General features: G+C 51.2%; 1 protein-coding gene across 2 annotated transcripts in view; it reads right to left on the bottom strand.

Moving 5' to 3' along the window:
• Klhl3 (kelch like family member 3) overlaps positions 1-13,150 on the bottom strand; it is a 116,109-nt gene that overhangs the window by 17,994 nt on the left and 84,965 nt on the right. For both annotated transcript variants that reach the window (XM_032884769.1, XM_032884770.1), the window contains exons 7-8: positions 10,601-10,717; positions 7,735-7,884 (exon numbers count right to left, since the gene is read on the bottom strand). In XM_032884769.1, the coding sequence (XP_032740660.1) occupies positions 7,735-7,884; positions 10,601-10,717 (267 nt within the window). The remainder of the gene's footprint in view (positions 1-7,734; positions 7,885-10,600; positions 10,718-13,150) is intronic.

Below are 13,150 nucleotides of genomic sequence, written 5' to 3'. Positions count from 1 at the left end.
ATGAGAATCAACACATGACAGAGCAGATGATAAACACTGGTAAACACGTGTGGATGGAGACTCTAACCCTGGCCACAGGAGACGTCCACTCAGGTCAGAGGGGACAGCCCAGGCTGTGCCGTGGGGCAAGAGTAGTTGTGTGTGTCCAGACTCTCTTCCATGACAGGTAAGCTGGGCAGAAAGCAGGCCCAGCCAGTCGGTCCCTCGGGCCAGGGCAGGAAGCGAGTCTCTCTTACCCTGGTGCGTGGGGCCGCAGGGCTAACACCAGAAAAATTCATCCGAAGGAAGTGTGTCCAGTAGAGTAGAAGACTGGTCCACGCAGGCTCTTAAGCAACAGGTGCCCCTGACAGGAGCTGATGGCAACATTCAGAAACAACTGGGGCGGGGGTGGGGGTGGGGGGTTGGGACACACGTCCAACAACCAGAAAGCATGAAGGCAAAACCCGAAGAGAGAATCAGAGTGGGGACCATGGGCACTGGGGTCACACACATCTAGGCTCAGCCATAAGCCCATTGCTAGTCAGCTGCTGAGCACAGGCATTACTAGTCAGCTGCTGAGCACAGGCATTACTAGTCAGCTGCTGAGCACAGGCATTACTAGTCAGCTGCTGAGCACAGGCAAGATTTCCAACCTCCCCGGGTCTCACTTTAGCACCTGAACTGTCTGAAACCCAGGGCCATTCTCTTACAGTGTCTGTAGGCTGGCACTAGACAGTGCACTTGCTACACAGCTTGGCAAACTGCAAGCAGCGTCATTAGGTAGGTACTGGGTATCGTTATTGATGCTCAAATGGTTTGCTAAAAGACACTTTTGAGAATATAGAAGAGAAATGTATGTGAGCCTTGAATGAGAGTAGGGAGTAAGAAGCCCGGGGGCCACAGTGAGGGTCATCAGGGTCCCAGGGCGTTTGGTGGGGCGTGGAATGAGACGGGAGAGAGGCAGTGCCAATCAAGGGGCTTGGGCCCAGGGGTGAGGTCACCCTGTCTACCTGCCTGCAGCCTTAGCCTCTGACAGTTTTATCTAAAAGCAGGAGGACAGTCGTAATCGGGAGCAGGCTGCTATGCCTGCTTATGCCCATCCTAAACGGCTTTTTGCATCGTTTCTGAAGGGGTGGACAGAGATGCTCACTGAGCTGGAGTCGCGGGACAGCACCGTCCTCACAGTACACTCCTGAAGGCCTCCTTTGCTCCTCCTGGAGCCTGACTCTTTTTCCCTGCTGCCATCTGTGGAGCTTGGGTGATGTAAGAGACTGAGAGACAGCCTCTGGTTGTCCATAGCAACCCAGCCCCAGGGAGAGTGCTGGGTGCCAAAGGTGTGGGAGCCAAGCCGGTATTAGCTGTTCTTGCTGGAGTGTGTCAGGATGATCTGCCTGTCCCCAGCTCGGGAACACATTCCTGTGGCCCTCTCAAGCTTTCTCAGGGAAGTCCGCCTGTTCATTTCAGGGAAAGGACTTTGCTCGAGGTAGCAGCGACTACTGCTAAGAAATGCTGAGACAGTGCTAGTCTCTCTCCCGTCCTCCATTTCTCCATGCCCGGTGCATCTGAAAGCCTGCCTTGAATGAAACTGTGGCTGCCCAAACCAGTCTGCCCTTGGGATTCCTCTTGGTTCCTCCATGTACCCCACGGACCTCTGCTTCCTCCCTTGGCCATTCAAAACTCCTCTTGCCAGCTCAGAGAGACATCCTAGAAGTCAGGACTCGGGTGTCTCCCCACGGAGGACTGAGATTAAAGGCTTCTGTGGCATTCGGAGGCCATGCTATAGAACAGTTCAGAGCTCAATTCTCAGGCTCTCGCCTTCAGCTTAAATCTCCACCGAGCCACCCTCTGGCTGCACTTCAGAGGCAGGGCAGACATCTGATCCTCCCACTCAGGCATGGAATTAATTCCCCACCGTTCATGTGTGATTGTGTGTGTCAAAGAACATTGCAAAGGGGATAGGATGGAGGTCTGCCTCGAGTGTGCCCCTCGCTTTCATGTGTTAGAGTCCCTCGCTGGAGAAGCAAGCTACCTTGCCCAAGTTAAAATACTGAAGTCTGCTAGCAGTCTCATAAGTAAGGTTTTTCCCTAGATGAGCCTTCAGGTGGCTGTCACCCTGACCACCAGCTTGGCTTTATGGGAACCCAGGGCTGGCACAGTCCATCTAAGCCACCCTAGGACACCTGCCCTCAGACACTTCAGGGCACTCAATATTTGCTGCGCTGGGCGACTCGGAACGTGGAAACAGATGATGATGCATAAGCCGTGACAGGTAAGCAGCATCCTAAGAGTCAATCCCCTGCCTCCGAAATGGGAACGTTGAGGCTGCGAAAGTTCTCTGAGGGAGTGATTTAGGGGAACGTGGCCCGCTGCTGGGTAACTGAGATAGATCCGGGACTGTCATCACTATAGGGGCTGTCATCCCTTGCACAGCCACGGACTAGCTGGAGAGCCCTAGGTGAGTCCCTGAACCCGGCTGCATCCCAGGGTTCTCCACCAGCAGAGCCTCCTGACCCGAGAAGACAGACCCCATGTATAACATAAAACGCTGAGAGGTTACCTAGCAACTGATCTGTGAACAATTTCCTGTGTTACTGTGGATGCATCTGGTGACAATTACTGGAAGCAAGATCACCCTGAGTTGCCATCAGAGGGTGGGACCCAGTGCCCACAGGTGAGCTTCTCAGATAGTCTGCTTTTACCAACACACTCGCCTTGGGCATCTGCCCAAACCCTGTTATGACCCTGACGCCATGGAACTGCCCGGAATGTCCGATTCCCCTCCCTTCGCTTGTGGTCTCTTGAAGAGTGCACAGTTCCAAGTCTTCACATGTCTAGAACGTGCCCCAGTGCCGGGCAACTGTGCAAGAGCACAGTGAGTGAGTTCCTAGGTGACAGCTTACGGCCAAGTGCAGCCAAAAGCAGGTGGGGCTGAGCTTTGTCTAAGTGTCTTGTGGTCTCCCGGGAATGGCGGCCAGGTTCGCTGGGTGTTGGGTAGTTTTGTGGGGCTGAACTGGACATTCTATAAAGCAGGGTGCCCATCCTTACTACATTCATGCAAAAAACCACACTTCGTGGGTGCTAAAGACTGCAGAAAACAAACAGGAGGCGGGCAGTCATCCAGCACGGAGTCCTAGATATCTATCATTCACAAGAACGCTGCTATCAGACCCCACCCCCTGGGGGCCAGGACCTAGGCTGGGTGCCAAGGACACGGGAGGTTAATGCTTGCCAAATGCACAGCATACAGCTTAGGGTGGGAGTGTACACTGCAGAAGAGAACCCTCGATAGTTGTCAAAGCCTCAGGCTGGGGTGCACACGTGCTCCTGAAACAACACCCCTGTTCTTCCCAGACCAACTTTCCCTTCGCCGAGTAACCAACCCCAGCAAACAGTTCTGCACGTGAGCAATAAACTAGTAAAGGTCAGCATTTAGGAAGAAACCGTCGTGGTGTGAATGATCAGCACGGATTTTCCCATAAGTCAATGGTCGTGTGCTTGTGTGAGGCCCTAGGATCAATTCCTAGTGCTGCCCATGGAAAAGGAATATTGATAATTGTATCAAAATCAAAAAGTGCCCATCAATAAATCTGATGACAAGCAGTCAAAAGACATATGTGGACAAAATATAACATCAATGAGAGAGGTCACTGGGCCAAATAAACAAGAGCAGACGGTGGCAGACGGACAGATTACGCCTCTCCCACTCCCGTCCCCCATTGACCTTGAGATGGAGTCCAACCCCCGTGACTTCTGCAGCTTCTCTTGCAGAAATAATGAGTGGACTCCAGAGTTGGCCAAACCCTGCCCAAGAACAGGATGGAGGTGTCAGGAATGCCTCGGACTTGAGGCCAGTGTGCAAGGCAGCAGAGCACTCTCCGAAGGCGGAGAGATGAGCCAAACCGCAGGGTAGAAGCCAGGGACAGACCGGGGTGTACACAGTCAAGACTTACAGTCAGGCAAGGACTGAGGAGGGGAGGGCCCTTCCAACATGTGGTGTGCTATAACCCGATATTCATATACAGAATAAACCAAACAGTTATATGACCCTTACTTCATATAACATATTTTGAAAATCTTCTGTAAATGAACCATAGATTTTAAAGCTTCGAACTTGCAGAAAAAAGTAAGTTAAGTGAAGGGTTCTTTTTTCCCCATTTAAACTCAAAATAAATCACAACAGAAGAAAATTGAAACTGTCAGGCTCAGGCATCTGCTCTCCCAAGCACAGATACTTGGAGAGACAGGATGGAGGCTCCTCGGAAAGTTAAAAATAGTTCTGACATATGATCCAGCAATCCCACTGCCGCGTACGTAGCCAAAGTCCATGAAATCAATATGTCAGAAGACACCACCACACTGATGGAGACCACAGTCTTAGCCATGATGGCTGAGCTACAGCCTCAGCCTGCGTCCATGATGACAGGACAGAGACGCCCCACACAGCATGGTAGGGTGTTATTTGTCCTGACAAGGCAATCTTGTCATTTGTAACACGTTTAGAGGGAGAGGGCTTAACACTAGGGAAAACCCAGGCACAGAAAGACAGCTCTTGCCCGCATGCAGAGTCTGAAACAGGTAAACAAGAAGACAGGCAGGACAGTAGTTACAACAGGTAGGATGAAGGGAAGGAGCCTAGCAGCCATTAATGAAAAGATACACAGTTTCCGTCCCACGCACAAAGGCGCTGCTCCACAACACGTGACCACTGTGGATAAAATGTTACACTGTTGAAAATCATTAGGAGTAAAATGTAAATGTTCTGGCCATAAAAAAGTAAGTAGATGTGGTCAAACCACATCGGATTACTCCATTTTGCCATTCTGTAGTTCTGTAGCGTATACATACTTTAGAATATTTTAAATCCTAACAGAAAGGCCCTTAAAAACTGCCTGTAAGAACACGCATTCCGCCAGAGGCAGGGACAAGGGGCATAAACAGAGCATCGCCCCCAAAAGAAATACAAATAACGACACGAAACCAAGATCAATATCATTCGAGATTAAAGAGACACAAATGAAGATGTGTCATTTTATAAAGAGTACTTGACCAGAAATACTCACACTACAAAAATGGAATTATTCCAGAGACCGTCAACTGAGGATCGTGTAATGTACATGGTACAGACATACAGCAAAGCACCACGGACCCATCACAGCGGCGATGCAGACTTGGTCAGTATGTGCCATTTGTAGCATTAGTTTAGTGGGGGCAGAGAACAATGGTTCAGACTTCACAGAGGATCCCACAGACAGGAAAAGGTACATCTTCAGTTATCCCAGCATAAATGTGCAGGCATAGCTGCTGAAAGGAAAACTCACCCAGGCAGCATGGCTGCACCGAGGGCTCTGAGTAACTGTTACTTTATTCCTAAATTGCAGTGTGTGTGTGTTTTTTTAATATGCAATACGTCTATATTTCTACAATTAAAGAAATATAAACTTCTTCACTTTAAAATGAAGGGCAAGAATGGGCCAGCAGGATGGCTCAGTGGATAAAGGTACTTGACCACCAAGTTTTAACAACTGGAGTTCAATCCCAGGGTCCCACGTCATGGAAGAAAAGGACAGACTCTCACAGTGGTTTGCACACACACACACACACACACACACACACACACACACACACACACACACAGAGAGAGAGAGAGAGAGACAGAGACAGAGACAGAGACAGAGACAGAGAGACAGAGATAGATAGACACAGACACAGAGAGAAATGTAATTAAAATTTTAAAAAGCCCTCTTAATGTTTCTACAAAACAAAAGACATTGAAAAACAGTAAGGTAGATGGCAGAGAGAGCCAGTCCCTCTGCCAGCTCTTGCACCTTCCCCTAAGTGGACGTGGTGGCAAGAACAGCTGTCAAGCGCATGCTCTGGTTTGCACAGGATTAGGGACAATTCAGAAAGCAGGTTCCCACTGTTGCCGGCACTGGCTGTACAGCCCACTTGGGCAAGTCACTGAACTGTGAGCCTCTTTCCTTTGTAGAACTCAGGCTTGTGGGTACCAGTGTTTGGGGTTCTGGGTTTTAAGTAGAACACAGCTGTGCCCGCTAGTTTATGCCAACCTGACACATCTGGAGTCATCAGAGAGGAGGAAATCCCAACCGGGAAGACGCCTCTGTGAGATCGGGCTGGGGGAAGCATGTGGGGCATTTCCTTAATGAGTGATTGGTCGGGGAAGACTCAGTTCAGTCTGGGTGGCCGCGTCCCTGGGCTGGTGGTCCTTGGTTCTATAAGAAGGCAGGCTGAGCTCTCCATGAGCCAGTAAGCAGCGCTCCTCCCTGGGCTCTGCATCAGCTCCTGCTCCAGGCTCCTGCCCTGCCCTGTCCTGACTTCTTCAGTGATGAACAGCGATGTGGAAACGTAAGCCCAATACACCCTCCCCTCCCCATGTCGTAGCTGGCCGTGGCGTTTCATCCTATCAGTAATAACCTTAACTAAGACAGCATCGCACCCTCAGCGAGGTGTCTGACCCCTGAGAAGAACCTCATGGAGACCAAGCTGCTTTACTCTCTCTGAAACATCTGTGGCCTGGGCGCTGACTGCATCCACCAGATCCCGCATGATCCAGGGGGATGAGGGATGGGGTGGGATGGCAGGGGCTTCTCGGAGAAGCCAAGTGGGCAGTGACCTGTTTCTCCAGCTCTAGGAAACCTTCTCAGATGCCGCAGGCAAGGAGGGGGCAGTAGTTAGCTGAGGAGAGGAGGAGGGAGGGAGAAGGAAGAGGAGGAGGAAGACCGTGACACAACAGGAATCTAAATTTTTCTGGTGACACCCTGCTGTGTAGTCAATGGGCTCATTCCTGCCTCCCTTCCCCACTGTGTTGACTGAGTCCCTCCCCCAGCCCCACCCTCACTCACTCACCCGGCCCACATCGACGTTAAGATAGTGGGAAAATTACTGTCTGAGGACTCTAGGGACCACCAGTGAGAGAGACACAGAGACGAGAGAGAGAGAGAGAGAGAGAGAGAGACAGAGACAGAGACAGAGACAGAGACAGAGACAGAGACCAGAGAGAGAGGGAGGGAGGAGAAAGAGAGAGAGAGAGAGAGAGAGAGAGAGACAGAGAGAGAGAGACAGAGACAGAGACACACAGAGACCAGAGAGAGAGAGAGGGAGGGAAGGAGGGAGGAGGGAGGAGAGAGAGAGAGACAGAGAGAAAGAGACAGAGACAGAGACAGAGACAGAGACCAGAGAGAGAGGGAGGGAGGGAGGGAAGAAGGGAGGAGAGACAGAGACAGAGATAGAGAGACAGAGACAGAGACAGAGAGAGACAAAGAGAGAGAAACAGCTGGCACCACTGTGGCTCTTCTTTTCGGTCTGACTTTCCACCTGCTCCACCCACCTGTCTGTCAGACTACTGAGGCCTGACATCTGCTCTGTCAGCCCCAGCTGTCCTTCACCTCCCTTCCCAGGTGAGGAAAGTCGCCAGCCTGGGGATGTCCTGACTCCTACAATCCAGCGTGCCCATACCTCTGCCTCTCTTGGAACAGCACACCAGGGCAGCGTGGGACAGAACCGGAAGAGGAGGGGGCGGACCCCACCTATGCTTGAAGCTCCCTGGCACCGCTGTGACTCTAAGCAAAGCAAGTTCCTGGCCACCAGCGGCACTGGCAGATTCAAGAGGAACCAGCAGACACCATCTCTTGGGTCATAAATGCAACTGGAAGCCAGAATGAACTGAGGCTGGAGTGGAGTGGAAGCCACTTTCCCTGGACAGTCCTGAGCTGTGGCACAGGCTGGGCTGGGCCTTACCTTGGGCAGGCTGACTGGGGTCCGGGGCTTGGTCCTGGGGTTCTTGATCAAGAGTCTCTGGTCAAGAGGCAGGAGGTGGTACTTCATGGCTTCGATGAGGAAGTCCTTACAGGTGTTGTTGTTCTTGATCAAAGCTTCCTCCTCGACTGTCTGGGGATAACAGCACACAGGTGAGCCTCCAGTAGAGTGGAACCCCGATCCCCTAGGCTCTCCCCAGGCTGGGGCCTTCCCAACTCTCACTCATCCCTTTCTACCCCACATCATCTCAGAAAGGCCCACAGAGTTACAAACTACTGCACAGAAGTCCCGCCTCTCACCCCTGTTCCACCACATTGACCCCCTGATCCTCAGTCTCCTCATCTATAAAATGGGCACATCACACAGACAAACTCAGTAGTTTGTGAGGTGCTAGCCCTGAGGACGACACTGATGGACACTACAAGGCCCCTAATCTGAGCTGCTCAAGTCTAGCTGCAGAAAAAGAAACTGGACTCACTAAGCCCTCAAGCTAAGTGTCTCCTGGGCCCAACGGTTGTGAAGAATGAACATATAGCTGGGGCCATCGTCCTCTGGCAGCTTAGAGCTGGCAGGAAAGACGGATTGATGAATCGAGGCCTTCGCCTCTGGAGCTCTCTTTTTCCCAGACATAATCTGGGCTTCTCTTGCCCTCCCAGTTGGTGATAGAACTAGGTTAGGACAAATCATAAATGCCTAGGGTTAAAGAAAAAGTGCAGGGAGGGTACCCAGGCTCAGGCAGCTGGTCCCAAAGAGTCCCTTGGGCGTGAGGGAGAAGCCCCCAGGGAGTTCGTATTCACAGGTCCAGCTACAGTGCGGGGTGATAAGAAGCTTTGGAAATACAGACTGTGCTGGTTCTCAGAGGGGAACCAGTGCCACTGAACTGTCCACAGAATGATCTAGATGGGGGCTGGAGAGGCAGTTCAGTGGTTAGCGCACCGGCTGTCCTCCCAGGGGACCTGGGTTCTAATCCCAGCACTCACAAGGAGGCTCACAACTGTTTGTAACTCCGGGAAATTCAGTGCCCTCTTCTGACCTCCAGAAACACCCCCAAAACACACACAGCACACAGACCACACATGCAGAGAAAAACACCCATACGCATGAGGCAAAATTTTAACAAGAAGGATCAAAGTTATGAAGTTTGTGTTGTGCGTTGTATCACAGACCATGCAGTATACATTGGGGCGCTGTCTCTCAATGCCTGTCAAGAGCTGGGTACCTTAGCAACTCTTTGAAGCCGCTAGTGTGGAGGGAGGAGCTAACCAGGGTTTCCCCACCCGCTCCTGCACCACCTTCAGGTTAAGTTTCAAATAAATGTTAGCGAAGCATCCTTTCCTAGAGGAGTTTATGTCATGAGGCCTGATAAAAGTCCGTTTTAAAGGAGGGTCCGCATAACCTTTCTCTGGCCATGGTCTCTCACCTTCTTCCCATAAGCAAACCTGATTTCCTATGATAACCAGAATAAGCCCGTGTCTTTGGTAAGCTTCAGTCGTGGGGGGGGGTCTCGGAAGTTGCCTTAGCTTTCTGTGGAGCCCAGTCCCTTGGGCACCCACCCTCACTGTGTGACAGTCCGTGCTGGAGGCCATTTCCCTGGGATGCAGTGGGGTTGACCATGACGTTGTTGGTAACTCAGCCAGGTCAGGGGAGGTGACATGTGGCCACCAGGTGGCAGCACTGAGGAAGCGTCCCGCACAGGCCTAAGCACCTGAACACCTCACTGACCTCTCCCCGGGTCCTGCGAACAAAGGGGATGGGGGGGGGGGCGTGCACACAGGACTTCTCAAGTAATAAATGGAATAAATAATAAGTGGAATAAACGTCACCTGTAGCCCCAGAGAGTTTTACGGTAGCTAGCACTCCCTGGACGCTCTAACAGGCCTTTCTTCCCGGATTATTTCTTCTGCTTCCCATGCAGCCCTGTCAGGGCTGACCAGAGAGAGACTGAGGTTCTAGGGCCAGGTGTGGCAGGGAGGGACCAGGGCCTGGTGGCACCGCTCAGTCTCCTCTCTCAGGGCTGGCCAGCCTGCCTCTGCATTGCGTTAAAGTCACACATCTGATGGTTTGCAAGGACATCCGACCCCATTTACTGCAGGAAATGAACCGTCCCGTGTGTAAACCGGACAGACATTATCAGCTCACGGGAGTGCGTGCTTCAGGGCCATGTGAGTGTGGACCGAAACCCAGACCCCCTCACACGGATTGGGAGCTACAGACCAACCCCAATCTCCATGCTTCGAGGCCCAAAATCGAAAAGAAAAGGATGAATGACCCATTACCATCGCCTCAAAGGGGTGTTATAAGGGCTAAATGAGGGAACACAAGGGCACCCGGAATTCTTGATTTTTCTTTCTTCTCTTGGAGGATATGGAATTCACACTGGATGTATGTGCGGAGAGCCGTTTTTCACACTCCTGACCTGGACTCCAGGGTGCCCAGGATCACAGCAGAGAGGGAACATGGGGATATTATGGAAATGACTCTAATTTTTCCATTCTTCCCAGGGAAAACCAACTCGTACTGGGCATCCATGCTATGGGGCTCTGTGCCGACCGCCTGCCCGGATACTCGGAATTCCTGAATTCTCGAAACAGTTCGTGGCAGATCTGCTGCAGCTCCAGAGACGGCAGGAGGAGGTACCCCAGTGAGGTACCCCAAAGCTGTTGGGCGAACTGAAAGCTCTCGTCTCCTGCTCCGATCTCTGCTTTCACATTACCCGTCTGTACTTCACTCTCGATCCAGGGAGTCCACACCCCCCATCCCCACAGAGGCTCAGGAAACAGCTCAGCCACACCACAGAGCCAGAGCTCCCTCAGTACCCCTCCAGCTGGGTGACCTCTCAAACACTGACCTGGACCAGGTAATCCCTTGGTAGGAGAGGGAGCCGCACGTGCTCCATCAGCTTTGCCATGTGGTCTAAGCGGGTCTCCTTCTCATAATTGATCCACGAAATCACGGCTTCAAACACCTGGGAGGAAAAGAGAGGACACTTGCAAACAACGACCTCGGCTCGTAAACCAGGAAGAGAAGTTGCTGGCCAGACATGCAGGCTTGATGTTCAGGATGAAACAAAGATAGGAAGGCCTTGGACACTGGCTGGCCTGTTAGAGAACACACACGTAGGATAATAAGCCTGCTGTCCCGGATGTGCAGGCGTCGTGGTTCAAACTAAGAAAGTTCTGACTGGCATTTAAGGATAGAAACGCAGAGTGGGAGCTGAAGGGGTTTGTAACCCCATAGGAACAACAATACCAACCAACCAGAGCTCCCAGGGACTAAACCACCATCTAAAGAGTACACATGGACAGACCCATGGCTCCAGCTGCAAATGTAGCAGAGGATGGTCTTGTTGGGCACCAATGAGAGGAGAAGCCGTTGGTCCTGCCAAGGCTCGACCCCTCAGTGTAGGGGAATGTCAGGGCTCAGAGGCGGGAAGGGGTGGGTAGATGGGTGAGTAAATACCCTCATAGAAACCGGGAAAGGGAATAACATTTAAAATGTAAATAAATAAATAAATAAATAAATATAAATAAATAAAAGTCCAAGAAAAAGAAAGAAAGAAAGAGACAGGAGTGGTCGCTGTAAACTGGGTCTGAAAAGAGTGCTCAAAAGGACCAGGAGCCCTGGGGCGTGGTTCCCTCCCTCATTTATGTCCCAAGTAATGTAGGATGGTGGCAGGGCTACCCTCTGCCCAAGGCTGGCTCTGGTGACGGAAAGTGACACCAAGTGCCAGAGGGCAGGGAAAGATTTCACTCCTACGCCAACCGAAAGCTGGGGAACCTGGACCCAAGGGAGAGACCGTGGTTTGCTTTCCAGAGGGTGAAGTCCAAACTCAAATTCCACCTGACTGTGCGCACAGACTGGCAAAGTCCAGCCCTGACAAGGCAGAACCAACCAGAAATCTTTCTGGAAATGTGTAACTATACCTTCGGGGGAGAAGTGGAAATATGAAAAGTCTTTGGTTAAAAAAAATACCCCTTTTGGGGGCGGGGAGAGTGGAGGTAAGTGGGCAGGGGTGTATGGCCAATGTGTCTGTAGCGCCATTGTGGTAAGATTCTTAAAAAGAGCAAGGATGGGGTTGGGGATTTAGCTCAGTGGTAGAGCGCTTGCCTAGCAAGCGCAAGGCCCTAAGGTTGGTCCCCAGCTCGAAAAAAAAAAAAAAAAAAAAAAAAAAAAAAAGAGCAAGGATGAAGAATCGGTCTCTGCTGTTAAGGAGGATAAAGCAGGGGCTGCAAGATGGCTCCGCAGGTGAGAGCACTTGTTCTGGGACTGCAAGCTGGGACAACCACTCTGGAAATCAGTCTGCAGGTTCCTCAGAAAATTGGACACAGTACCTCCTGATGACCCGGCTATACCACTCCTGGGCATATACTCAAAAGATGCTCCAACATATAACAAGGACACATGTTCCACTGTGTTCACAGCAACCTTATTTATAATAGCCAGGAGCTGGAAAGAACCCAGATGTCCCTCAACAGAGGAATGGATACAGAAAATGTGGTACATCTACACAATGGAATACTACTCAGCTATCAAAAACAATGACTTCATGAAACTCATAGACAAATGGTTGGAACTGGAAAATATCTTCCTGAGTGAGGTAACCCAGTCACAAAACACACATGGTATGCACTCACTGAGAAGTGGATATTAGCCCAAAAGCTTGGATTACCCAAGATACAATCCACAGACCACATGAAGCTCAAGGCGAAGGAAGACCAAAGTGTGGATGCTTCAGTCCTTCTTAGAAGTGGGGACAAAATACTCACAGGAGGAAATATGGAGACAAAGTGTGGAGCAGAAACTGAAGGAAAGGCCATCCAGAGACTGCCCTACTTGGGGATCTGGCCCACATGCAGCCACCTAACCCAGTCACTATTGCTGATGCCAAGAAGTGCGTGCTGACAGGAGCCTTATAGGGATGTCCCCTGAGAGGCTCTGCCAGAGCCCTACTGATACAGATGAGGATGGTTGCAGCTAACCATTGGACTGAGCACTGGGACCCCAATGGAGGAGTTAGAGAAAAGACTGAAGGAGCTGAAGGGGTTTGCAACCCCATAAGAAGAACAACAATATCAACCAACCAGACCACCCAGAGCTCTCAGGGACTAAACCACCAACCAAAGAGTATATATACATGGAGGAACTCATGGCTCCAGCTGCATATGTAACAGAGGATGGCATTGTCTGGCATTAGTGGGAGGAAAGGCCCTTGGTCCTGCCAGGGCTCGATGCCCCAGTGTAGGGGAATGTCAGTAAGGGTAGGTGGGAGGGAGTGGGTGGGTGAAGGAGCACCCTCATAGAAGCAGGGGCAAGGGGGATGGGATAGCAGGTTTCTGGAGGGAAAGCCAGGAAGGGGGATAACACTTAAAATGTAAATAAAAAATATCCAATAAGAGAA

The sequence above is a fragment of the Rattus rattus genome, chromosome 14 (assembly GCF_011064425.1).
Source record: "Rattus rattus isolate New Zealand chromosome 14, Rrattus_CSIRO_v1, whole genome shotgun sequence".
In the NCBI taxonomy this organism is placed as follows: domain Eukaryota; kingdom Metazoa; phylum Chordata; class Mammalia; order Rodentia; family Muridae; genus Rattus; species Rattus rattus.
Note: the sequence above shows the minus strand (reverse complement) of the source record. Positions and strands in the feature narration are given on the sequence as shown.